Source organism: Oncorhynchus gorbuscha, linkage group LG17 (assembly GCF_021184085.1).
Source record: "Oncorhynchus gorbuscha isolate QuinsamMale2020 ecotype Even-year linkage group LG17, OgorEven_v1.0, whole genome shotgun sequence".
NCBI classification, from domain to species: Eukaryota; Metazoa; Chordata; class Actinopteri; order Salmoniformes; family Salmonidae; genus Oncorhynchus; species Oncorhynchus gorbuscha.
Genome location: NC_060189.1, coordinates 6,908,706 through 6,935,389, shown reverse-complemented (window position 1 = coordinate 6,935,389; position 26,684 = coordinate 6,908,706). Strand labels below are relative to the sequence as shown.

At 42.5% G+C, this 26,684-nt stretch overlaps 1 protein-coding gene across 3 annotated transcripts in view; it reads right to left on the bottom strand.

The window, feature by feature from the left end:
* Positions 1 to 861: 861 nt before the first annotated feature.
* wdr35 (WD repeat domain 35) overlaps positions 862 to 26,684 on the bottom strand; it is a 56,572-nt gene continuing 30,749 nt past the window's right edge. For 2 of the 3 annotated variants that reach the window (XM_046309064.1, XM_046309065.1), the window contains 15 exons: positions 25,667 to 25,736; positions 25,430 to 25,483; positions 25,228 to 25,337; positions 24,748 to 24,967; positions 24,279 to 24,359; positions 22,240 to 22,376; positions 16,904 to 17,107; positions 16,501 to 16,647; positions 15,720 to 15,852; positions 14,971 to 15,081; positions 13,740 to 13,904; positions 11,776 to 11,916; positions 9,549 to 9,705; positions 3,789 to 4,029; positions 862 to 1,288 (listed from right to left, as the gene is read on the bottom strand). In XM_046309064.1, coding sequence (XP_046165020.1) covers positions 1,138 to 1,288; positions 3,789 to 4,029; positions 9,549 to 9,705; positions 11,776 to 11,916; positions 13,740 to 13,904; positions 14,971 to 15,081; positions 15,720 to 15,852; positions 16,501 to 16,647; positions 16,904 to 17,107; positions 22,240 to 22,376; positions 24,279 to 24,359; positions 24,748 to 24,967; positions 25,228 to 25,337; positions 25,430 to 25,483; positions 25,667 to 25,736 — 2,122 coding nt within the window. In that variant the 3' untranslated portion in view covers positions 862 to 1,137. Of the gene's footprint in view, positions 1,289 to 3,788; positions 4,030 to 9,406; positions 9,469 to 9,548; positions 9,706 to 11,775; positions 11,917 to 13,739; positions 13,905 to 14,970; positions 15,082 to 15,719; positions 15,853 to 16,500; positions 16,648 to 16,903; positions 17,108 to 22,239; positions 22,377 to 24,278; positions 24,360 to 24,747; positions 24,968 to 25,227; positions 25,338 to 25,429; positions 25,484 to 25,666; positions 25,737 to 26,684 lie in introns of those variants that run through there. The other variant, XM_046309066.1, reaches the window with a different exon arrangement.

Sequence of the window (26,684 nt, the reverse complement as noted above, 5' to 3'; positions counted from 1 at the left end):
TCAAAAAGCAGACATCGAATATCCCAGTTGACAGACTGCTAGGAAACTGCTCAAGGATTTCACCATAAGTTCAATGGAGACTTTAAAACAGTTAGTTTATTGACTGTGATAGGAGAAAAGGATGGATCAAAAACATTGTATTTACTCCACAATACTAACCTAATTGACCGAGTGAAAAGAAGAAATTCAAATATTCCAAAACATGCATCCTGTTTGCAACAAGGCACTACAGTAATACTGCAAAACATGTGGCAAAGCAATTCACTTTTTGTACTGAATACAAAGTGTTATGTTCGGGACAAATCCAATACAACACATTACTGAGTTCCACTCTCCATATTTTCAAGCATAGTGCTGGCTGCATCATGTTATGGGTATGCTTGTCATAGATAAGTACTGGGGAGTTTTTCAGGATAAAAAAAGAAATGGAGCTAAGCACAGGCAAAATCCTAGATGAAAACCTGGTTCAGTCTGCTTTCCACCAGACACTGGGAGATTAATGAATCTTTCAGCAGGATGATAACCTAAAACACAAGGCCAAATTTACACGAGAGTTGCTCACCAAGAAGACACTGAATTTTCCTGAGTGGCCGGGGTACAGTTTTGACTTCAATCTACTTGAAAATCTATGGCAAGACCTGAAAATGGTTGTCTAGCAATGATCAACAACCAATTTGACAGAGCTTGAAGAATAAAATAAAAAATGGCCAGATGTTGCACAGTACCGATGTGGAAAGCTCTTAAGAGACGTACCCAGAAAGACTCACAGCTGTAATCACCGCCAAAGGTGCTTCTACAAAGTATTGACTCAGGGGTGTAAATACTTATGTAAAATTTGATATTTCTGTTTTTCATTTTCAATAAATTAGAAAACATTTCTAAAAACCAGTTTTCACTTCGTCATTATGGGGTATTGTGTGTAGATGGGTGAGAATAGTTTTAAATCCATTTTGAATTCAGGCTGTAACAACAAAATGTGGAATAAATTAAGGGCTATAAATTAAGTCTGAAGGCACCGTATTTAGTTAGCCTGAGTGTAGTGTGAGCCAATGTATGTGCCGTAGCTGCCCTGTTCTTGGGGCTTATCCTTGGAAACTCAAAAGTTTGCAGTACTGATTGACTTAAAGATCTTGGACTTTATGCCAGCGAGCTGTGGCACAGAGGGCAGAAGTTGTGGCTGCCAATCTCGTTTTCCAGTGCACAGTGCTTACACACGCTGCACATCCAGAACTGGTACTCTGAAATGGTCCAGCCGGTCACGATGCAGGTGGGCAGCTTCCCCTCAGCCCTGGAAGAGAACAGAATAATGGTTGGAGAAGATGAAGCTGTACTAACTACAGGCCTGTCATGTGGAACAGTGTACGTTTTGCTAATACTTTGTTTTACCCGTAAAAGCTGGTACTTTCCTGGTATGTATATAGTACTAACTAAGAAACTATGTGGCAACAATAAATACTATCTGGTACTTACCTGAAAGGATTCAACTCAATCAGTATCTACATAGTACCAATTGTTACCCAGGGATGCTTGCGTCACTAAAGCTCAAAATAAACCCAAGTTTAGAATGATCAGGTAATTACCATTTAACTAAGTAAGTACTACAATGAGACAGCCATAGTCCTGTTATATTACTTGGACAGAGCAATTACACAAGACACAGTTGGAACCTGCACAGGGCTTTCTCCAACAAGGGGAAATGACCACAATGTATATTAGTAATCCCCGATGATCAGCAGAGAGAGAGAGAGAGAAAGGAGAGAGAGCAAAAGAGAGAAAGAGAAAAGGAAAGCGAGAGAGAGAGAAAAAGAGAGTGTAACTGTAGCTATCAGAGGTACAACAGTCCAGGTCTATGTTCAAGGAGGAGGGTTTAGCAGTCCAGACCAGGGTACAGCAGTCCAGACCAGGGTACAATATGGACAGGGTACAGCAGTCCAGACCAGGGTACAAGATGGACAGGGTTTAGCAGTCCTGACCAGGGTACAAGATGGACAGGGTACAGCAGTCCAGACCAGGCTACAGCAGTCCAGACCAGGGTACACGATGGACGGGGTTTAGCAGTCCAGACCAGGGTACAAAAAGGACAGGGTTTAGCAGTCCAGACCAGGGTTCAGCAGTCCAGACCAGGGTACACGATGCACGGGGTTTAGCAGTCCAGACCAGGGTACAAGATGGACAGGGTTTAGCAGTCCAGACCAGGGTATAAGAAGGACAGGGTTTAGCAGTCCAGACCAGGGTACAAGAAGGACAGGGTTTAGCTGTCCAGACCAGGGTACAAGAAGGACAGGGTTTAGCAGTCCAGACTAGGGTTCAGCAGTCCAGACCAGGGTACAAGGTGGACAGGGTTTAGCAGTCCAGGGTACCGCAGTCCAGACCAGGGTACAAGATGGACAGGGTTTAGCAGTCCAGACCAGGGTACAAGATGGACAGGGTTTAGCAGTCCAGACCAGGGTACAAGATGGACAGGGTTTCGCAGTCCAGACCAGGGTACAAGATGGACAGGGTTTCGCAGTCCAGACCAGGGTACAAGAAGGACAGGGTTTAGCAGTCCAGATCTATGTTCAAGATGGACAGGGTTTAGCAGTCCAGACCAGGGTACAAGAAGGACAGGGTTTAGCAGTCCAGATCTATGTTCAAGATGGACAGGGTTTAGCAGTCCAGACCAGGGTTCAAGATGGACAGGGTTTGGCTCTCACCCATTAAGCCAGCCGGCAGGCAAGCTCGATCAAGCACAGCTCAAATATTCATTAATTATGGCTTGGGGGCGCTATTTTCATATCCGGATGAAAAGTGTGCCCAAAGTAAACTGCCTGCTACTCAGGCCCAGAAGCTTGGATATGCATATAATTGGTAGATTTGTATAGAAAACACTCTAGTTTCTAAAACTGTTTGAATAAAGTCTGTGAGTATAATAGAACTGATTTGGCAGGCGAAACTCCGAGCACAATCCATCCAGGGAATTTTTTTGTTTGAGGTCAATCCGTTTCCCATTGGTTTTCTATGGCAAGGCCGTTTTAATAGAAATATCCTTGCAGTTCCTATAGCTTCCACTAGATGTCAACCGTTTTTAGAAATTGGTTGATGTTTTTCTTTAGAGAAATGAAGAAGTAGCCCTGTTATTTTCCTGTGTCACTCCAGGTGCACTCTAATGATTTGGTGCGCACGACCTGGAATATGCTTTCTTTGTTTTCGTCCGGTATTGAACGCTGTTTATCCCATCTTAAATTTTATCGATTATTTACGTTAAAAAATACCTAAAAAGTTGTATTCCGAAAGTTGTTTGGAATGTTTTGACAAAGATTACAGGTAACTTATGAGATATTTTGTAGTGATGTAGCGTGAGTTGGAACCAGTGTTTTTCTGGATCAAGCTCGCCAAATAAATGGACATTTTGGATATATAACGACGGAATTAATCGAACAAAAGGACCAGTTGTTATATTTATGGGACATATTGGAGTGCCAACAGAAGAAGCTCGTCAAAGGTAAGGCGTGAATTATATCTTTATTTTAGAGTTTTGTGTCGCGGCTGGCGGGTTGAATTATGATTGTCTGTGTTTGTTTGATGGGGTGCTGTCCTCAGATAATAGCACGGTTTGCTTTCACCGTAAAGCATTTTTACAATCTGACACTGCGGTTGGAATAACAACAAGTGTAGCTTTAATTTGGTGTATTGCACATGTGATTTCATGTTGTCAAATTGATCCCGCTAAAGGAATTTGATCCATAAGAAGTTTTAAATATATATCCTACTTGAACCAGGCCTTGTAATGCAGTGGTCATGGCCCTCACCCCTCAGGAGCGTTATCCAGTCCAGACATGTGGTTGTTCTTGGGGCTGTGTTTGGTGAAGATCTCCAGAGCCAGGTCTTCGTAGAGCTGTCTCTGCTCAGGGCTCAGGCTCTCCAGGGACTCCAGCTTGATGAAAGCTCTGGAACACGTACTGAAAGCCCGGTTGGCTGACGAGCAGATGGCCAGCAGGGAGTAGATCTCAACCACTGGGATGATGTCCTCGTAGTCCCGTAGGTGGAGAGCTAGAGGGGAGATTAGTTGAGTATTTACAGTTCATTTTAACATCTTGTGTATACTACCCTTGTCCTAAGGGTAAACATTTTTTACCCGCCTTCACTAAACCCCTAAAATAAAGCAGCTTAATTGAATTTTAAACCCCAAATATATTTTGCATGAAGAAACAACCTGTCATTCATCACAAAACTGTGTGAATATCTGAGGGTTTCCCTTCTTCACAATGCAGAAAGACTGCATTTAATCAGTGGACACCAGTTGTTTTTATTACAACACACCTATCACAATTGTTTTCTTTACTAAAGTAGAGGTTTATTATTACTATTATTATTGCTAAAGTTACTGCATAGGTGTAGTCATTTATTTTTTAGAAAAAGATAGCACTTGTATAGCCTAAGAAAGTAGCAGAAATGTGCAGAAAGTAGTTTTTAATTAATTTTATTGAAGGGAAACAATAACAGTCTTACTTTTTTGGCAACATAGTGATATATTCAACTACAAAATACTAGTCTTCTCCCATTTAAAAAAAAAAAAACATTGCCCCCACCCACAAGGTGTATAAACAACAACAATAAATAATAATAAAATAAGATAATAGATACAAAACAAAAAGGTGAAGAACATAAATCAATCCACTCTAATTAGCACATGTAGAACAATATGCAAGTGTGTGTGCATGGACTTTGCAGATGTGCAGCACATAGTATATGTTTTACAGTCCTTTGGGGGGAATAATTGGCATCTCCTCCTCTTGCCTGCCCCAGCTGCAGCCTCAGGTGGATCAGGACAAAATTCAGCCCCCTGAACAGCTTTCACAAGCGCTGCAGAGGCTGCTCCCTTCATTGAATGTGTTACAAGTGCCTTTCCCAGCTGTTCCAGGAACACCCTCCTCTTGTTCTGCATATCAGGCATCCAGGTAGGGTTGATCTTGTTCCATATCATGAAGGCATTGTATGAGGACACATCAATGATGTTATGGAAGCTGACCAGGGGCCAGTCATCCTCCTGCAGCTGTAAGTTCCAATCACCTTGTCCAGGTTTTCCACGCCTTCTTTCTTGTGGTTATAGTCCAGGATGATGGCTGGCTTCCTGTCCTCACGATCAACGATCTCAGCCGTTTTGTGCAGTGTGCTCAGGAGGACCACATTCTTGTTCCTCTTTGGGAGGTAAGAAACTAGAGTAGTGATGGGGGTGAAGGCAAACTTTGATGAGAAGGCCTCTCTCCCCCTTGTTGCGAGGAGTACAGGGGGGAGCTCAGGCTTGTTCTTTCTAACTGTGCCAACCATGGTGATCTTCCTCTTCAGGAGCTGCTGGCTGAGTTCAAAAGGAGGTGAAGAAATTGTCACACGTGACATTGTGCCACCTCAGTCCATTTCTTTATAACTACCGGGTCAACAAATAATCTTTGTACCCTGGTGGTGTACAGCTTTCATGGAAATATGAACAAGGCGATGTTTTACTTTTTCTAATGTTGGGGTCACTATGAAAAGACATCAAATTTTTGTTGAAGAAATATAATTTAGGGGGATTTCTCTGCTGTTAAACACAGTGGCGGGTCATGTTTGACCCTTAAGACAACACAAGGGTTAAGGTCAGTGCTGGTAAAACATTGTACAAGTAATTTATACATGAATAGGTAACCTACACAACTATTTTCCAAGAAACTGACATGTGACCACATTCCGCAAACACCCTTAGAATACAGATAGCTGTTCAGCTACACCAAGCTAATCACACCCTGAATACAGATAGCTGTTCAGCTACACCAAGCTAATCACACCCTGAATACAGATAGCTGTTCAGCTACACCAAGCTAATCACACCCTTAGAATACAGATAGCTGTTCAGCTACACCAAGCTAATCACACCCTTAGAATACAGATAGCTGTTTAGCTAAACCAAGTTAATCACATCCTGATTACAGATAGCTGTTTAGCTACACCAAGTTAATCACATCCTGATTACAGATAGCTGTTTAGCTAAACCAAGTTAATCACATCCTGATTACAGATAGCTGTTTAGCTAAACCAAGCTAATCACATCCTGATTACAGATAGCTGTTTAGCTAAACCAAGTTAATCACATCCTGATTACAGATAGCTGTTTAGCTACACCAAGTTAATCACATCCTGATTACAGATAGCTGTTTAGCTAAACCAAGTTAATCACATCCTGATTACAGATAGCTGTTTAGCTAAACCAAGTTAATCACATCCTGATTACAGATAGCTGTTTAGCTAAACCAAGTTAATCACATCCTGATTACAGATAGCTGTTTAGCTAAACCAAGCTAATCACATCCTGATTACAGATAGCTGTTTAGCTAAACCAAGTTAATCACATCCTGATTACAGATAGCTGTTTAGCTAAACCAAGTTAATCACATCCTGATTACAGATAGCTGTTTAGCTAAACCAAGTTAATCACATCCTGATTACAGATAGCTGTTTAGCTACACCAAGTTAATCACATCCTGATTACAGATAGCTGTTTAGCTAAACCAAGTTAATCACATCCTGATTACAGATAGCTGTTTAGCTAAACCAAGTTAATCACATCCTGATTACAGATAGCTGTTTAGCTACACCAAGTTAATCACATCCTGATTACAGATAGCTGTTTAGCTAAACCAAGTTAATCACATCCTGATTACAGATAGCTGTTTAGCTAAACCAAGTTAATCACATCCTGATTACAGATAGCTGTTTAGCTAAACCAAGCTAATCACAACCTGAATACATTTCCTTCAGAAAGTATTCACACCCTTTGACTTTTTCCAAATTTTCATGTGTTACAGCCTGAATTTAAAATGAATTAAATTGAGATTTTGTGTCACTGTCACGTCAAAGTGGAACAACGTTTTTTGAAGTTTTTACAAATGAATTACAAATAAAAATCTGAACCGTCTTGAGTCAATAAGTTTTCAACCCCCTTGTTATGGCAAGCCTAAATAAATTCAGGAGTAAAAATGTGCTTAAGTCACATAATGAGTTGCATATGATTTTTGAATGACTACCTCATCTCTGTAACCTCACATACAATTATCTGTAAGGTCCCTCAGTCGAGCGGTGAATTTCAAACACAGATTTAATCGCAATCTCTTCATTTTATCTCAATCTCTTAATTCAAAGACTCAAATCATGGACACTCTTCCTGACAGTTGTGGCTGCTTTGCGTGATGTATTGTTGTCTCTACCTTCTTGCCCTTTGTGCTGTTGTCTGTGCCCAATAATGTTTGTACCCTGTTTTGTGCTGTTGCTATGTTGTGTTGCTACCATGTTGTGTTGTCATGTGTTGCTGCCTTGCTATGTTGTTGTCTTAGGTCTCTCTTTAAGTAGCGTTGTCTCTCTTGTCGTGATGTGTGTTTTGTCCTATACTTATATATTTTTTCATTTTTAATCACAGCCCGCGTCCCCGCAGGAGGCCTTTTGTTAGGCCGTCATTGTAAATAAGAATTTGTTCTTGTTACGTTCTATGTGTGTTTATTTCAGGAAATGTTTTCCTGGATTCCTGAAGTACCTGATTGGTCAGCCCCATTGCTGACTGGAGCTCTGAACCCTCCCTCTCGTCAGGGGATACAGCGGTCTCTGCAATAACCAACTCCCTCTCCAGCTGGATAAAAGCCAGTGTTCCTGCCCCAGGGGGTAAAGAGCTTCTTTGTATGCCCATGCCGCTCCTTCCGAGGTATGTGTATGCCCATGCCGCTCCTTCCGAGGTATGTGTATGCCCATGCCGCTCCTTCCGAGGTATGTGTATGCCCATGCCGCTCCTTCCGAGGTATGTGTATGCTCCTCCTTCCGAGGTCCTTCCGAGGTATGTGTATGCCCATGCCGCTTCCTTCCGAGGTATGTGTATGCCAATAGGACTCCTTCCGAGGTATGTGTATGCCAATAGGACTCCTTCCGAGGTATGTGTATGCCCATGCCGCTCCTTCCGAGGTATGTGTATGCCAATAGGACTCCTTCCGAGGTATGTGTATGCCCATGCCGCTCCTTCCGAGGTATGTGTATGCCCATGCCGCTCCTTCCGAGGTATGTGTATGCCCATGCCGCTCCTTCCGAGGTATGTGTATGCCCATGCCTCTCCTTCCGAGGTATGTGTATGCCAATAGGACTTAGTGTTTTTGGTTCATTTAAATTGTTCACGTAAATTATTGGTAATTTGTTCCCAGGGGGGGAAGGGGAATGCACCTTGGGAGTGTTTAGGCGAGAGGCCTGAGGGCATACATAACCAATAGTATTTAATCTGTCTATGCACACTAAGTAAGACCTGGGCGGACCACCCCCTGTATTTTGGTTAGTGCACCAGGTGGTGCTAAAGGTTAGGTTAGAATAGGAAGGCATGTAAAGTAGGAGAGGGGACTCTTAACTTTTACTTTCTTTGCTTTGGTTCCATCTAGACCCTTTTCCCCACTTTTGTGTGAAAGAATAATAAATTCCCTGTAAACTGTATTTCAAATCATATCAAATGTATTTATATAGCCCTTCGTACATCAGCTGATATCTCAAAGTGCTGTACAGAAACCCAGCCTGAAACCCCAAACAGCAAGCAATGCAGGTGTAGAAGCACGGTGTCTAGGAAAAACTCCCTAGAAAGGCCAAAACCTAGGAAGAAACCTAGAGAGGAACCAGGCTATGAGGGGTGGCCAGTCCTCTTCTGGCTGTGCCGGGTGGAGATTATAACAGAACATGGCCAAGATGTTCAAATGTTCATAAATGACCAGCATGGTCCAATAATAATAATAAGGCGGAACAGTCTCTGTTTTTCTCTGCCTCTGTCATCCTTCCCCGTACCTACGATCACATACCTTTTCACTCCACGGGGAGTTGAGATATAACAGGGTGTTGCGTTCCCTCCTCCAAGAGATGTCAGTTAAGAACTATTACGCACTTGCCTAATTCAATTAAATAAAGACCAGGGAGGTTTTCCAAAGCCTTGCAAAGAAGTGCACCTATTGGAAGGGAATACAGGAACCTGTTCAGTTAAACCAAGCTCCTAAAAAAAAAAGAAACATATCAAGGTGGTCTTAATAAATACAGACGTTTACTCCGGTGTAGGCTTTTGTCATGGTCTCTATTGAGATTTAGTTTGTTTATTTTGTGTGCCTTCAGAAAGAGTGGAGATAAACAATCTAATAAGAAATATGATGTGCCATTTAATAGACGCTTTTATCCAAAGCATTTTACGTACGGGTGGTCGCGGGAATCGAAACCACTTATCCTGGCGTTGCAAGCACCACGCTCTACCAACTGAGCTACAGAGTGATTTAACAGTTTGAATGTATGAACAGAGGGCTAGTAAAAAATAAAAAAACACCCCCTCAAGGATGAATGAGAAAGGGTTACGGGCACAGTCATACCTCGGAGAAGGCATAGGCCTACATACCCTTTAATAGACGCTTGTTAAAAGAGAAGGCTGTCTTTCTTATTTGCCGTGTCTTTTCATACCTGGTGAAGCGAGAAGGTTGTCAGGAACAGCAGAGAGAAGAAAGAAGGATAGAAAATGTAACATATAGAGAGAGGGGTACCTGTCTTCATGGCTTTCACCATGTAGCCTTCGTACAGCTGCCTCTGAGCCAGCAGGAAGAAGTGGTAGGCCTCGGCCCCACGCCAGGCGCTGTCCACCATGCGGTTGTCTGAGGAGGTGGCGTCCTCCTCCAGCAGGCCAGCTAGAGCAGATGTAGCCTGAAGGAAGAGGAAGGGAGTGGCTGATGAATGAACACTGTTGTACATCTTATCAGAGGGGAATTAAAGACCAAGCTATAGTATCAGTACATCTGTTATCAGAGGGGAATTAAAGACCAAGCTATAGTATCAGTACATCTGTTATCAGAGGGGAATTAAAGACCAAGCTATAGTATCAGTACATCTGTTATCAGAGGGGAATTAAAGACCAAGCTATAGTATCAGTACATCTGTTATCAGAGGGGAATTAAAGACCAAGCTATAGTATCAGTACATCTGTTATCAGAGGGGAATTAAAGACCAAGCTATAGTATCAGTACATCTGTTATCAGAGGGGAATTTACTGTTATCAGAGGAGAATTAAAGACCAAGCTATAGTATCAGTACATCTGTTATCAGAGGGGAATTAAAGACCAAGCTATAGTATCAGTACATCTGTTATCAGAGGGGAATTAAAGACCAAGCTATAGTATCAGTACATCTGTTATCAGAGGGGAATTAAAGACCAAGCTATAGTATCAGTACATCTGTTATCAGAGGGGAATTAAAGACCAAGCTATAGTATCAGTACATCTGTTATCAGAGGGGAATTAAAGACCAAGCTATAGTATCAGTACATCTGTTATCAGAGGGGAATTAAAGACCAAGCTATAGTATCAGTACATCTGTTATCAGAGGGGAATTAAAGACCAAGCTATAGTATCAGTACATCTGTTATAAGAGGGGAATTAAAGACCAAGCTATAGTATCAGTACATCTGTTATCAGAGGGGAATTAAAGACCGAGCTATAGTATCAGTACATCTGTTATCAAATGGGAATTAAAGACCAAGCTATAGTATCAGTACATCTGTTATCAGAGGGGAATTAAACACCAAGCTATAGTATCAGTACATCTGTTATCAGAGGGGAATTAAAGACCAAGCTATAGTATCAGTACATCTGTTATCAGAGGGGAATTAAAGACCAAGCTATAGTATCAGTACATCTGTTATCAGAGGAGAATTAAAGACCAAGCTATAGTATCAGTACATCTGTTATCAGAGGGGAATTAAAGACTGAGCTATAGTATCAGTACATCTGTTATCAGAGGGGAATTAAAGACCAAGCTATAGTATCAGTACATCTGTTATCAGAGGAGAATTAAAGACCAAGCTATAGTATCAGTACATCTGTTATCAGAGGAGAATTAAAGACCGAGCTATAGTATCAGTACATCTGTTATCAGAGGGGAATTAAAGACCAAGCTATAGTATCAGTACATCTGTTATAAGAGGGGAATTTACTGTTATCAGAGGGGAATTAAACACCAAGCTATAGTATCAGTACATCTGTTATCAGAGGGGAATTAAAGACCGAGCTATAGTATCAGTACATCTGTTATCAGAGGAGAATTAAAGACCAAGCTATAGTATCAGTACATCTGTTATCAGAGGAGAATTAAAGACCAAGCTATAGTATCAGTACATCTGTTATCAGAGGGGAATTTACTGTTATCAGAGGGGAATTAAAGACTGAGCTATAGTATCAGTACATCTGTTATAAGAGGGGAATTTACTGTTATCAGAGGGGAATTAAAGACTGAGCTATAGTATCAGTACATCTGTTATCAGAGGGGAATTAAAGACCGAGCTATAGTATCAGTACATCTGTTATCAGAGGAGAATTAAAGACCAAGCTATATTATCAGTACATCTGTTATCAGAGGGGAATTTACTGTTATCAGAGGGGAATTAAACACCAAACTATTGATATGCTTAATCTGTATTCACTTTTGGAAAATAACAAGAGCTCCCTTTGCACTGGTGTAAACACTATATAAATCAGACCCTTGTAACCAACAACTCCCAACAAATTGTAAATTACATTACTGTTAGCATTAAATAGCGTTCTTTTTTAAAACTTTGCATTATTGGAAAAGCAACCGTAAGTGAGCCTTTCACTGTTAGTCTACACCTGTTATTTACAAAGCGTGTGACAAATAACATTTGATTTGATAGCAGCCAACAAACCACAAAGACACATAGGAACTAAAGGATTGTATGTCTTAATGACTGTGTGGTTTGTGTACCTCTGACGTCTTCCCTTTGGCCTTGTTGTGCTGGGAGGTCTTCACTTGGCTGTGGTAGTTCTCCACTAGCAGGGCTGCCAGCACATACAGCTTCTTCACCCTCAATGGCCGGGTCCTCCTCTTAGCCTCCTCATCCGCTATCTGACAAGTTAACACAGCAGATGACAGTTGGGTCTCTTGACACCAGTGTACAGGAGAATAATAAGAGCTCAGCCAGGGGTCTTTGTCTAATCCGGTCCGAGGCACAATATAGTTAAATACCTCTGAAGGTTATTAGCTAAGGACTGAATTGGAAGATAAGTATTAGATTTTACTGTAGTGGTGAAGTGTGGGTATTTACTGTAGTGGTGAAGTGTAGTATTTACTGTAGTGGGGAAGTGTAGTATTTACTGTAGTGGTGAGGTGTAGTATTTACTGTAGTGGTGAAGTGTAGTATTTACTGTAGTGGGGAAGTGTAGTATTTACTGTAGTGGTGAAGTGTAGTATTTACTGTAGTGGTGAAGTGTGGTATTTACTGTACTGGGCAAGTGTGGTATTTACTGTACTGGGCAAGTGTGGTATTTACTGTACTGGGCAAGTGTGGTATTTACTGATGTGGTGAAGTGTGGTATTTACTGTAGTGGTGAAGTGTAGTATTTACTGTAGTGGTGAAGTGTGGTATTTACTGTACTGGGCAAGTGTGGTATTTACTGTACTGGGCAAGTGTGGTATTTACTGATGTGGTGAAGTGTGGTATTTACTGTAGTGGGGAAGTGTAGTATTTACTGTAGTGGTGAAGTGTGGTATTTACTGTAGTGAGGAAGTGTGGTATTTACTGTAGTGGTGAAGTGTGGTATTTACTGTAGTGGGGAACTGTGGTATTTACTGAAGTGGTGAAGTGTGGTATTTACTGTAGTGGTGAAGTGTGGTATTTACTGTAGTGGGGAAGTGTGGCATTTACTGTAGTGGGGAAGTGTAGCATTTACTGTAGTGGGGAAGTGTAGTATTTACTGTAGTGGGGAAGTGTAGTATTTACTGTAGTGGGGAAGTGTGGTATTTACTGTAGTGGGGAAGTGTAGTATTTACTGTAGTGGGGAAGTGTAGTATTTACTGTAGTGGGGAAGTGTGGTATTTACTGTAGTGAGGAAGTGTGGTGTTTACTGTAGTGGTGAAGTGTGGTATTTACTGTAGTGGGGAACTGTGGTATTTACTGAAGTGGTGAAGTGTGGTATTTACTGTAGTGGGGAAGTGTAGTATTTACTGTAGTGGGGAAGTGTGGTATTTACTGTAGTGGGGAAGTGTGGTATTTACTGTAGTGAGGAAGTGTGGTATTTACTGTAGTGGTGAAGTGTGGTATTTACTGAAGTGGGGAACTGTGGTATTTACTGAAGTGGGGAACTGTGGTATTTACTGTAGTGGGGGAAGTATGGTATTTACTGTAGTGGTGAAGTGTGGTATTTACTGTAGTGGGGAAGTGTGGTATTTACTGTAGTGGGGAAGTGTGGTATTTACTGTAGTGGGGAAGTGTGGTATTTACTGTAGTGGGGAAGTGTGGTATTTACTGAAGTGGTGAAGTGTAGTATTTACTGTAGTGAGGAAGTGTGGTATTTACTGTAGTGGTGAAGTGTGGTATTTACTGTAGTGGTGAAGTGTGGTATTTACTGTAGTGGTGAAGTGTAGTATTTACTGTAGTGGTGAAGTGTGGTATTTACTGTAGTGGTGAAGTGTGGTATTTACTGTAGTGGTGAAGTGTGGCATTTACTGAAGTGGTGAAGTGTGGTATTTACTGTAGTGGTGAAGTGTGGGTATTTACTGTAGTGGTGAAGTATGGTATTCATCATTGGAAGTGTTGCAGATTTTCTATTGGTTGATCATGTCCCTTTGTGTGTGCCCTACCAATTACATTCCAACATTTGCCTTCTTAACGCCACTTCAAGACAAGAATGTGACTTTGCATGGTGTTAAGGCATAATCGTTGGCAGTACCTTGAACATGAGTTTAGCTGCTTCTAGGAAATGATGGGCTTTACGGTACAACTCCACAGCCTCCAAAGGCTTGTTCTTCTCCAGCAGGTGAGAGGCATACTTGGCCAGAAGAGAGTTGATCTCTTTCATGTTGTGGTTTTTGGCCAGCTCCACAGCTTTGTTCCACTGTGAAAAAGCAGAAACAGTTATGAACTAATAAATGTACCTGATATGAATGTATAAGTGTGAGTCAGAACAATGTTGCGTCTTTGTGTTTACATGTGGTGTGGAAAGTAGTGTTTTGTTGTTGGTTAATTGTGATATGTTGGTATGTTTTGTGAATAAATCATTGTTTAATATACAATACCAGTCAAAAGTTTGGACACACCTGCCAAGAGTGTACAAAGCTGTCATCAAGGCAAAGGGAGGCTACTTTGAAGAATCTCAAATATAAAATATATTTTGATTTGTTTAACACTTTTTTGGTTACTACATGATTCCATATGTGTTATTTCATAGTTTATGTCTTCACTATTATTCTACAATGTAGAAAATACTAAAAATAAAGAAAAACCCTGGAATAAGTAGCTGTGTCCAAATATTTGACTGGTACTGTATATTTTCTAATATGTAGAAATTAGATTAAAAAAACAATATGTTTGGGCTTTGGAAAAAATAACCAGTTGAAAGAGAATTTAAAAGCTATTGGTGTGAGGTCCTGGCCATACGTGGTTTTCAACACAACAGGAAATGGAGAGAAAAGTATCATGATTAAAGCATGTGTATCAGGAAAACTGTCCAAAATAACATGCTTTTAATAAACTGCCTTGAGCTAAATGATCTATCACATATCCTAACACTTCTCTCCTGGTCATAGTTACATCAAGCAATTATGTTATGATGCCACTCAAAATCAGCAAAGTAGTATGATGCCTCAAAAGAAACGTGGCACATTAAAGAAAATAGTGTTGCTCATGTCTGTCCTGCTGATGCCGAAGACATCTGAAAAAACACACTTCAGTAAGTAAAAACCATTGACAGTGCAATCCTCAGAACAGAAAGTCCTACTGTGGTCTGCCACTGGTGCAGTGATATCATCTGGTGTGGTGATGTCAAAACCTAGTTGGTGGAGGACAGCGGGGACTGCCAGTTTACACTTTCCAATTTGGAATGAGCACTGAATAGATAAAACTGTCCTAAGCTCAGAACCGCAGCCCCTCTGGAGGTCTCTGACCGTTTGGCCATCTCTCACCTGGTTTAGATGAACGCAGGCGTCGACGGCAGCCTTGGGCTGGTTGCACTTCAGGTAGGCGTTTACCGTCTGCTCACACATGCCTACGGTGACAAACATCTGGCCGATGTCCTACGACGTGCAAACATAAAAGATAGATGAGGGGAAAAGGTTTTCTTTGTCCACGTGGAAATGGCAGAATGGGGGAAATTACAATTGAAGTCTTTAAAGTGAAGGAGATATTTATGGATTTGAGTCCATTTAGTCAGGAAGTGAAATTCAATTCATCAATTGAAAATTCCCCATTGTTCTCCATTTAATTTCATGAAGTGAATTTCAGGTATCACTTCCTGAATTGATTGGGTTGAAAATGAAAACCAAATTGAACCCAACCGTGGTAGAAACCTACTAAACACACTGTATTTATTGACATGCTGATGGAAGCCAGACGGACGGGTAGGAGAGGTGAGTCAGAGAAAGTGGAGAACCAACACAAAACACTAGCTCAGGGGTGGCAGACAGACATTTACAGTCTCTTCACTCTATCCAGCTCGTTAACAATCAGAGAAACTTCAAACATTCCCAAAAGAATTCAACAATGGACAGAGGACTATGTTTTTGCACATTTTGGCGACGAAATATCACCAATTTTCAGTGCGGCCCTCCAGACCTCATTGAATACTGAGGACAAGAAGTGGCCCCTGCACTCGCTTTTTAACTGTAACGTAGGTATAAAAGCACTACTGTCCTCTCTTTTCTACAGCCCTCACCGGTAGCAGTTTGTGGTTCTCCGGTAGAGAACTAGCCAGTCGTTCCAGTCCGTCGTAATCCTCCAGCATGTAGTAACACTCTGCCAGCCTCTCCTGGTTGCGCCCCTGAAGGTAGTATTGGACCGCATTAACCCTGGAGAGGAACATTGGCAACAAAGCATTTGCAGACTACAATACTAGTACACTCACACGATATTATGAAACCACAAGTGTCAATGTAAGAGACAAAATGCTGAGGGAAAGGATCCTGGCAAGACCACTGGACTCTGTTCTGTTGTCTAGAATCACACGTGCAAGGACGGCCTCCCGAGTGGCGCAGCGTTCTGAGGCACTGCAGCGCAGTGCTTGAAGCGGCACTACAGACCCGGGTTGGATCCCGGGCTGTGTCACAACCGGCCGTGACCCGGGAGTCCCATAGGGCGGCACACAATTGGCTCAGCAACATCCGGGTTAGGGGAGGGTTTGACCGGGGCTTTACTTGGCTCATCGTGTTCTAGTGAATCCTTGTGTCGGGGTCGAGCGCCTGCAGGCTGACTTAGGTCATCAGTTGAACAGTATTTCACCCAACAGATGGCTTCCAGGTTAAGCGAGCGAGTGTTAAGAAACGCAATTTGGCGGGTCATGTTTCGGAGGATGCATGACCCAACCTTCGTGTCTCCCAAGCCCATTGGGGGATTGCAGCTATGAGACAAGATCGCAATTGGATATCATGAAATTGGGGGAGAAAAAGGGGTAAAATACCATTCACCATCTTGAAATATAAATAGTGAAAGGCCCGTACCACTTCTGTCGGTCTGCAAAGTAGTCCCCGATGGCATTGTACGCCTGCTCCAGCAAGGCATCATCACAGTCACCTGATCCCGTCTTCAGGAGCTGAAGGACGCGGAACCAGTCCCCCAGCTTAATCCTCAGGCTGATAGCCAGGTCCCTAAAGAGAGAGATGCTATCTGTCGTTAGCTGTAAGGTACAGCATCCATATTAGGACAGCATCACATCATGGAAGTTAAGTCAATAGTGAAAAACTTCAACACCATTTTACCAACTTTAATCAACAAGTGAACATTGCATTAACATTCTAAAACATAACAAAAAACAAGGGTATCCTTTATTGTTTAGTGTCTTCAATACTTAGCATAAGCCATACAGGTAAAGCACAACATCCTACATGACATCCAACACCTTACCTGCGATCCATGTCCAGGTACATTCTCTCGGCCTCCTCGAACCTGCCGAAGTAGGCCGCCACCTCGGCCTGTTTCATGGCTTCGCTCTGCAGGTTGCCCAGGCTCTTGACAAACTCAATGCCCTGGTAGTCCTTACAGCGGACAAAAGCCTGCTCAGCCGTCTTCAGGTCCAGCTTCTGGAGGGCCGCCTCGGCCAATAGGCGCCTGGGAGCAGATCAATAGCACGGTGAAGACTATAATGTTGTGAAATGTCTCTTGAGAAGGTTCAGAACATTTACACAGGCTCACTAGATGTGATTAGGGTTGTAAAATTCAGTAACTTACCCAAAATCCCCAGGTTTACCAGAAATCGTGGTTGGAGGAATCCGAATTCGCTCCTGATTCTGGGAATCTTCCAACCACGATTACTGTAGTTTTGCAACCCTACATGCAAATGCAATGTAAACATAACCTGTGGTATACCAACAAAACCCCTCCTGAAAAAACACACATTTTGAAAAAAGTCCACACTTTAGTGTTGTCACACAGTTGAAGTCGGAAGTTTACATACACCTTAGCCAAATACATTTAAACTCTATTTTTCACATTTCCTGACATTTAATCCTAGTAAATATTCCCTGTCTTAGGTCAGTTAGAGTCACTACTTTATTTTTAGAATGTAAAATGTCAGAATAATAGTAGATAGAATGATTTATTCAACCTGTTATTTCTTTCATCACATTCCCAGTGGGTCAGAAGTGTACATAAACTCAATTAGTATTTGGTAGCATTGCCTTTAAATTGTTTAACTTGGGTTAAATGTTTCGGGTTGCCTTCCACAAGCTTCCCACAATAAGTTAGGTACATTTTGGCCAATTCCTCCTGACAGAGATGGTGTAACTGAGTCAGGTTTGTAGGCCTCCTTGCTTGCACACGCTTTTTCAGTTCTGCCCACAAATGTTCTATAGGATGGAGCTCAGGGCTTTGTGATGGCCACTCTAATACCTTGACTTTGTTGTCCTTAAACCATTTTGCCACAACTTTGGAAGTATGCTTGGGGTCATTGTCCATTTGGAAAACCCATTTGTGACCAAGTATTAACTTAACTGATGTCTTGAGATGTAGCTTCAATATATCCACATACTTTTCCTTTCTCATGATGTTCTCTATTTTGTGAAGTGCACCAGTCCCTCCTGCAGCAAATCACCACCACAACATGATGCTGCCACCCCCGTGCTTCACGGTTGGGATGGCCTCCCACTTTTCCCCCCAAACATAACAATGGTAATTATGGCCAAACAGTTCTATTTTTGTTTCAACAGACCAGAGGACATTTCTCCAAAAAGTACGGTATTTGTCCCCATGTGCACTTGCAAACCCTAGTCTGGCTTTTTTATGGCATTTTGGAGCAGTGGCTTCTTCCTTGCCGAGCGGCCTTTCAGGTTATGTTGATATAGGACTTGTTTTACTGTGGATATAGATACTTTTGTACCTGCATCTTCACAAGGTCCTTTGCTGTTGTTCTGGTATTGATTTGCACTTTTTGCACCAAAGTACGTTCATCTCTAGGAGACAGAACACGTCTTCTTCCTGAGCGGTATGACGGCTGCATGGTCCCATGGTACTTATAATAATAATAATATATGCCATTTAGCAGACGCTTTTATTGCGTACTATTGTTTGTACAGATGAAAGTGGTACCTTCAGGCGTTTGGAAATTGCTCCCAAGGATGAACCAGACTTGTGGAGGTCTACAATTTCTCTGAGGTCTTGGCTGATTTCTTTTGATTTTCTCATGATGTCAAGCAAAGAGGCACAGAGTTTGAAGGTTGAAATATATCCACAGGCATGGCAAATGTATGGCAATTTAGCTAGTTAGCTTGCACTTGCTAGCTAATTTGTCCTATTTAGCTAGCTTGCTGTTGCTAGCTTATTTGTCCTGGGATATAAACATTGAGTTGTTATTTTACCTGAAATACACAAGGTCTTCTACTCCGACAATTAATCCACACATAAAAACAGCCAACCGAATCGTTTATAGTCATCTCTCCTCCTTCCAGGTTTTTTCATCTTTGAACTTATATGGTGATTGGCATCTACACTTGTACCACGACAACCGGCAAAACTTTTAGTCTTTCAATCACCCACGTGGGTATAACCAATGAGGAGATGGCAGAGGCAGGACTTTCAGCGCGATCTGCTTCAGAAATAGAAAGGAGTTCTATTTTAGCCCTTGGCAATGCAGACGCTCGTTGGCGTGCGTGAGCAGTGTGGGTGCAATAATTGAATAACATGGATTTCTACATTTATTTTGCAATGCTCGCGCACGCGACGTGTCCGGTCTGGTCAGCATGTAAGGCACTGCATCTCAGTACTAGAGGCATCACTACAGACACCCTGGTTCGATTCCAGGCTGTATAATAACTGTCCGTGATTGGGAGTCTCATAGGGCGGCGCACAATTGGCCCAGCATCGGCAATTGGCCGGTGTAGGCCGGCATTGTAAATAAGAATTTGTACTTAACTGACTTGCCTAGTTAAATAAATGTAAAAAATCAAAAGAATGACATGCTGCAGAGAATGTCTTTACATCTCACTGGGGTGTTGGGGTGAAGTGGTCTGAATCAGACTGGGGGTGTTGGGGTGGAGTGTTCTGAATCAGACTGGGGGTGTTGGGGTGGAGTGTTTTAAATCAATCAGACTGGGGGTGTTGGGGTGGAGTGTTCTAAATCAGACTGGGGGTGTTGGGGTGGAGTGTTTTGAATCAGACTGGGGTGGAGTGTTCTGAATCAGACTGGGGTGGAGTGTTCTGAATCAGACTGGGGGTGTTGGGGTGGAGTGTTCTGAATCAGACTGGGGTGTTGGGGTGGAGTGTTCTGAATCAGACTGGGGTGGAGTGTTCTAAATCAGACTGGGGGTGTTGGGGTGGAGTGTTCTAGATCAGACTGGGGGTGTTGGGGTGGAGTGTTCTGAATCAGACTGGGGTGGAGTGTTCTGAATCAGACTGGGGGTGTTGGGGGAGTGTTCTAAATCAGACTGTTCTAGATCAGACTGGGGGTGTTGGGGTGGAGTGTTCTAAATCAGACTGGGGGTGTTGGGGTGGAGTGTTCTAGATCAGACTGGAGGTGTTGGGGTGGAGTGTTCTAAATCAGACTGGGGGTGTTGGGGTGGAGTGTTCTAGATCAGACTGGGGGTGTTGGGGTGGAGTGTTCTGAATCAGACTGGGGTGGAGTGTTCTGAATCAGACTGGGGGTGTTGGGATGGAGTGTTTTGAATCAGACTAGGGGTGTTGGGGTGGAGTGTTCTGAATCAGGGGGGTGTTGGGGTGGAGTGACTGGGGTCTGAATCAGACTGGGGGTGTTGGGGTGGAGTGTTCTAAATCAGACTGGGGTGTTGGGGTGGAGTGTTCTAGACTGGGGGTGTTGGGGTGGAGTGTTCAGACTGGGGTGTTGGGGTGGAGTGTTCTGAATCAGACTGGGGGTGTTGGGGTGGAGTGTTCTGAATCAGACTGGGGGTGTTGGGGTGGAGTGTTCTGAATCAGACTGGGGGTGTTGGGGTGGAGTGTTCTGAATCAGACTGGGGGTGTTGGGGTGGAGTGTTCTAAATCAGACTGGGGTGGAGTGTTCTGAATCAGACTGGGGGTGTTGGGGTGGAGTGTTCTAAATCAGACTGGGGGTGTTGGGGTGGAGTGTTCTAGATCAGACTGGGGGTGTTGGGGTGGAGTGTTCTGAATCAGACTGGGGTGGAGTGTTCTGAATCAGACTGGGGGTGTTGGGATGGAGTGTTTTGAATCAGACTAGAGTGTCAGGGTGGAGTGGTCTGAATCAGACTGGGGGTGTTGGGGTGGAGTGTTTTGAATCAGACTGGGGGTGATGGGATGGTGTGTGTGTGTGTGCGCGCGTGAGTGAGTGACGAAGGTTGTTCTTACAACTTTTGCTCCACCTGAACTCCTGATCCTGAAAATGACTCGTTACCTTTGGTATGCATCTTGTACACGGAGCACCTTAGAAATGGAACATTTGCGGGCAATACAGGCATGTCAAAATATCTGTGGCACATCAGGTCTCTTACCACTACACCTTGTTCAGTCAATCGAAGGGACTTCTCACCCCTGACAGGTTGGTTTCAGCACCAAGGGGAGGAAAGGGACATTTCTTCCCCAAAGTTCCAAAATTCCTCGAGTCGGTGTGAAAAATGACATGGGGAGCCGAAGTCCTCTTTCAACCAGAATCCTTTAGCCGAGTGCTACCAAAACAGCGAGATAAATCAACCATACTCCGTCGCGCCAGCGTGGGGATTCTCCCACATAACCAGATGAATATTAGCCTTTGATTTGAAAAAACAAAGGACAGTGATGCTTTCAACCTGTATCAGGGATGGAAAGCCCAGGCTCACCTTAAATTATGTTCTTCAAATACGAGCATACAACTAAACTGAAAATGTGACTAGGACTGATATTTTAAGAATAGGCCAAATCTCCTTCTGTTGCAAGACATTCCACATGTTACACATGCCACAGTTTCTCCTCTGTTTGTTCTTTGAGGAGAACATCATTAAACAGACCATACACTCGTAAAAAGCATTGAGTTCCCACTTTCTGATGTCACATAGGTCCTACAAATATATTTTGACCCCCGACCCAAACGTCTGTGTGGCACGTTTTCTGAGCAAACTGATGCTTGGCGGGTGTGAGCACCTACTGGAAAGGCTGCAAAGGCTCAGGGTAGACATTGATGTCAATACAAGAGTCCATTCAAACTGGGTAAGAATGGAGGACTGACTGACAGAATAGATTATTGAAAGGCCTTAAAGAGACAGTTCACTCCAATATCAAATGATAAGTCATTTTCAGACTTTAAAAGTAGTCTAATGTCAAAAAGAATCACAAGCCATCAATCGTGTAGATCCAGCTGCATGCCTCAAAACTAAATTAAACACAAAAAAAAATGGATATTGTGTTTATCTTTTCCATCCATTTTGGATTGAGGCATATAGCTTGGATGCAGACATCAGATAGCAAGGTCAACATATAGCTGGATCTACACATCAGATAGCAAGGTCAACATATAGCTGGATGCAGACATCAGATAGCAAGGTCAACATATAGCTGGATGCAGACATCAGATAGCAAGGTCAACATATAGCTGGATCTACACATCAGATAGCAAGGTCAACATATAGCTGGATCTACACATCAGATGGCCAGGGACCTGGACTTATCTCAACTTAACTATCAATTTGGAATGAACTGTCCCTTTAAGTGACTCCATGACATGCAGGGTTACTGTCTATGTAACCTCATCCGCAGGCTTTTTCCCCAAAGGGGGCCGGGAACAAGATGACTGTCCATGTATTTACCAGAGTCTGGGGTGAGGGTTGTCTTCAATGAACTGGGAGGCGTCCTCGATGCCCACTTTCTCGATCAGCGCGCGGCTGTCGCGGAGGGAGCGGATCTCAAAGTTGATGAGGTAATCCTTGTTTGGCCTCTCCGGATCCTAAGAGGAAATCTAAGATCACTCCACATTCCCATTGCATCATGGATATTCCGGACCTTTTGGCATCTGACTCCATTTAGCATAGTATACTTTACATAACTAACAGAAATAGACACGTCTTTGCTGTTGTTTTGCACATTCATTTGTGTTCTGCTGGGAGCCTATATGTACAGTGCCTTGCGAAAGTATTCGGCCCCCTTGAACTTTGCGACCTTTTGCCACATTTCAGGCTTCAAACATAAAGATATAAAACTGTATTTTTTTGTGAAGAATCAACAACAAGTGGGACACAATCATGAAGTGGAACGACATTTATTGGATATTTCAAACTTTTTTAACAAATCAAAAACGGAAAAATTGGGCGTGCAAAATTATTCAGCCCCCTTAAGTTAATACTTTGTTTGCTGCGATTACAGCTGTAAGTCGCTTGGGGTATGTCTCTATCAGTTTTGCACATCGAGACTGAATTTTTTTCCCATTCCTCCTTGCAAAACAGCTCGAGCTCAGTGAGGTTGGATGGAGAGCATTTGTGAACAGCAGTTTTCAGTTCTTTCCACAGATTCTCGATTGGATTCAGGTCTGGACTTTGACTTGGCCAACACCTGGATATGTTTATTTTTGAACCATTCCATTGTAGATTTTGCTTTATGTTTTGGATCATTGTCTTGTTGGAATACAAATCTCCGTCCCAGTCTCAGGTCTTTTGCAGACTCCATCAGGTTTTCTTCCAGAATGGTCCTGTATTTGGCTCCATCCATCTTCCCATCAATTTTAACCATCTTCCCTGTCCCTGCTGAAGAAAAGCAGGCCCAAACCATGATGCTGCCACCACCATATTTGACAGTGGGGATGGTGTGTTCAGGGTGATGAGCTGTGTTGCTTTTACGCCAAACATAACGTTTTGCATTGTTGCCAAAATGTTCAATTTTGGTTTCTTCTGACCAGAGCACCTTCTTCCACATGTTTGGTGTGTCTCCCAGGTGGCTTGTGGCAAACTTTAAATGACACTTTTTATGGATATCTTTAAGAAATGGCTTTCTTCTTGCCACTCTTCCATAAAGGCCAGATTTGTGCAATATACGACTGATTGTTGTCCTATTGACAGAGTCTCCCACCTCAGCTGTAGATCTCTGCAGTTCATCCAGAGTGATCATGGGCCTCTTGGCTGCATCTCTGATCAGTCTTCTCCTTGTATGAGCTGAAAGTTTAGAGGGACAGCCAGGTCTTGGTAGATTTGCAGTGGTCTGATACTCCTTCCATTTCAATATTATCGCTTGCACAGTGCTCCTTGGGATGTTTAAAGCTTGGGAAATCTTTTTGTATCCAAATCCGGCTTTAAACTTCTTCACAACAGTATCTCGGACCTGCCTGGTGTGTTCCTTGTTCTTCATGATGCTCTCTGCGCTTTTAACGGACCTCTGAGACTATCACAGTGCAGGTGCATTTATACGGAGACTTGATTACACACAGGTGGATTGTATTTATCATCATTAGTCATTTAGGTCAACATTGGATCATTCAGAAATACTCACTGAACTTCTGGAGAGAGTTTGCTGCACTGAAAGTAAAGGGGCTGAATAATTTTGCACACCCAATTTTTCAGTTTTTGATTTGTTAAAAAGGTTTGAAATATCCAATAAATGTCGTTCCACTTCATGATTTTGTCCCACTTGTTGTTGATTCTTCACAAAAAAATACAATTTTATATCTTTATGTTTGAAGCCTGAAATGTGGCAAAAGGTCGCAAAGTTCAAGGGGGCCAAATACTTTCGCAAGGCACTGTATTCCAATAGCAATAGTAAACATCTGTTCCCGTACAGCTAACTGCCTAACTTTGTTTGCTGTCATATTACCGGGTATTACGGAAAGTGTGACTTTTGCATATGAAGAAAAGAAGGTTACCTTCATGATTTCATCTAGCAGGACCGATTTGATTTCCAGGTCTTCAAAGTTGCAAATGTATCCAGACGTTTGAATGGGTTCCTGATTTAATATGGAATATTAAAATCATGAGAAATTGTATGTCAAAAAAACAAAACACAGCAGAGTGAAGGAAAAGCAGCCAACAAGTGCTCATCCTATGTGGGAACTCCTTCAAGACTGCTGGAATTCCAGGTGAAACAGGTTGAGAGAATGCCAAGAGTGTGCAAAGCTTTCATCAAGACAAAGGGTGGCTATTTTGACAAATATCAAATGTTAAATATATTTTGATTTGTTTAAAACTTTTTTGGTTACTACATGATTCCATATGAGTTATTTCATAGTTTTGATGTCTTCTACAAATGTAGAAAATAGCAACAATAAAGAAAAACCCTGGAATGAGTAGGTGTGTCCAAACTTTTGACTGGTACTGTATGTCAGAGGGACACACCTCTGGGTCCAGGTTCCTGAACACGTACATCCTGGTCTTTTCCATCATGGCAAACAGATCAGGGTTGTCATTGGCCCACAGCATGTCCCAGACGTCCTTACGCTCAAACTTGGAGGGGTCGCCTGTCCCCGCCTGGCTTCCAGAGCCATCATCCGAAGACGAACGCACCTCCAGGTCCAAAAACGTCAGCACTCCCGAAATATCAATAATCGCCAGGCGACTAAAGAAAAACATGGGTTTTTATCAATACAAGATTTTACAATGATTTTTAAAAAACAACGTCACTTTGTTTCTTGCATGAAGTTCACCAAACAGCTTTTGAACCAAGCAAAAACTGTTCAGATAGTTCATAGCAATGCTATGTCGGTTGTACTTCTGTACTGCAAGCAATACGCTTCGCTGTTATAAACTCTTATCAAGATCTGCTACTGAAACACCACGTATGGTGTAATATTACAGTAACCAGCCAACAGTCCTGACCTGGAGGTACAGTTGAGTGAGAGCTGGTAGGCCCGGTAGTTCAAGGAGTATTTCTGCACCAGAGCAACGTTAGGGAGGCTGTATTTGTGGATGGTACCAGACTCACGGCCCTTTGATCACAAACAGACAAACACGGTAAAAAAAAATCATTGATAGACTGATGAACTTAATACTCAATTAAAATCCTGAGAGAAATACCTACCACAATCAGTGTCTTGTCTGTTGCTGTGATGCAACAAATGGGGTCTCTTGTTGCCTAAAACAGAAAAGGAAAATATATGAGGCAATGGGTTAAGAATTAACGATTTCCATGCAACTTTATTGAATGTATTTTTGATAGCTCTATCTTGGAGTTTTAACAGGCATTGTAACTGAGGGTGACATATTCAGCTTGTGTTAACAAAGTGGGTGTTTGTGTGCTTCTAAAAATGCAACTCACAGTGAAGGCCTTGGCAAAGTCCAGGGGGCCCTCAGTGGTCCCAGATGGACTATCATCAATATGATAAACCCTACAGAGAGAGACAGAGAAAATCCCCTGTATTAACATTAACAGCAGACAAATACATTTCCTCAGTGAAAACAATGTACTGAACAAATGTCAAATTGGCTTTTTAACAAATTATCGTACGACAGACCACGTATTCACCCTGCACACCCTAATTAACAAACAAACAAACCAAAACAAAGGCAAAGTCTTCTCATGCTTGGTTGATATCAAAAAAGACTTCGACTCAATTAGGCATGAGGGTCTGCTATACAAATTGATGGAAAGTGGTGTTGGGGGTAAAACATTCAACATTATAAAAGCCGTGTGAGGTTAAAATGGGCAACAAAAACAACAAAAAATCCACCAGGGCCATGGGGTGAGACAGGGATGCAGCTTAAGCCCCACCCTCATCAAAATATATATCAACAAATTGGCGAGGGCACTAGAACAGTCTGCACCACCCGGCCTCAACCTACTAGAATCTGAAGTGAAATGTCTATTGTTTGCTGATGATCTGGTGCTTCTGTCACCAACCAAGGAGGGCCTACAGCAGCAGCTAGATCTTCTGCACAGATTCTGCCAGACGTGGGCCCTGCCAGACCTGAGCCCTGAGCCCTGCCAGACCTGGGCTCTGACAGTGAATCTCAGTAAGACCAAAATAATGGTGTTCGAAAAAAAGTCCAGTCACCAGGACCACAAATACAAATTCCATCTAGACACCGTTTCCCTGGAGCACACAAAAAACTATACATACCTTGGCTTAAACATCAGGGCCACAGGTAACTTCCACATAGCTGTGAACAATCTGAGAGGCAAGAAGGGCCATCAAAAGTAACATAAAATTGAACATGCCAATTAGGATCTGGCTAAAAATACTTGAATCCGTTATAGAACCCATTGCCCTTCATGTTTGTAAGGTCTGGGGTGTGCTCACCAACCAAGAATTCACAAAATGGGACAAACACCAAAT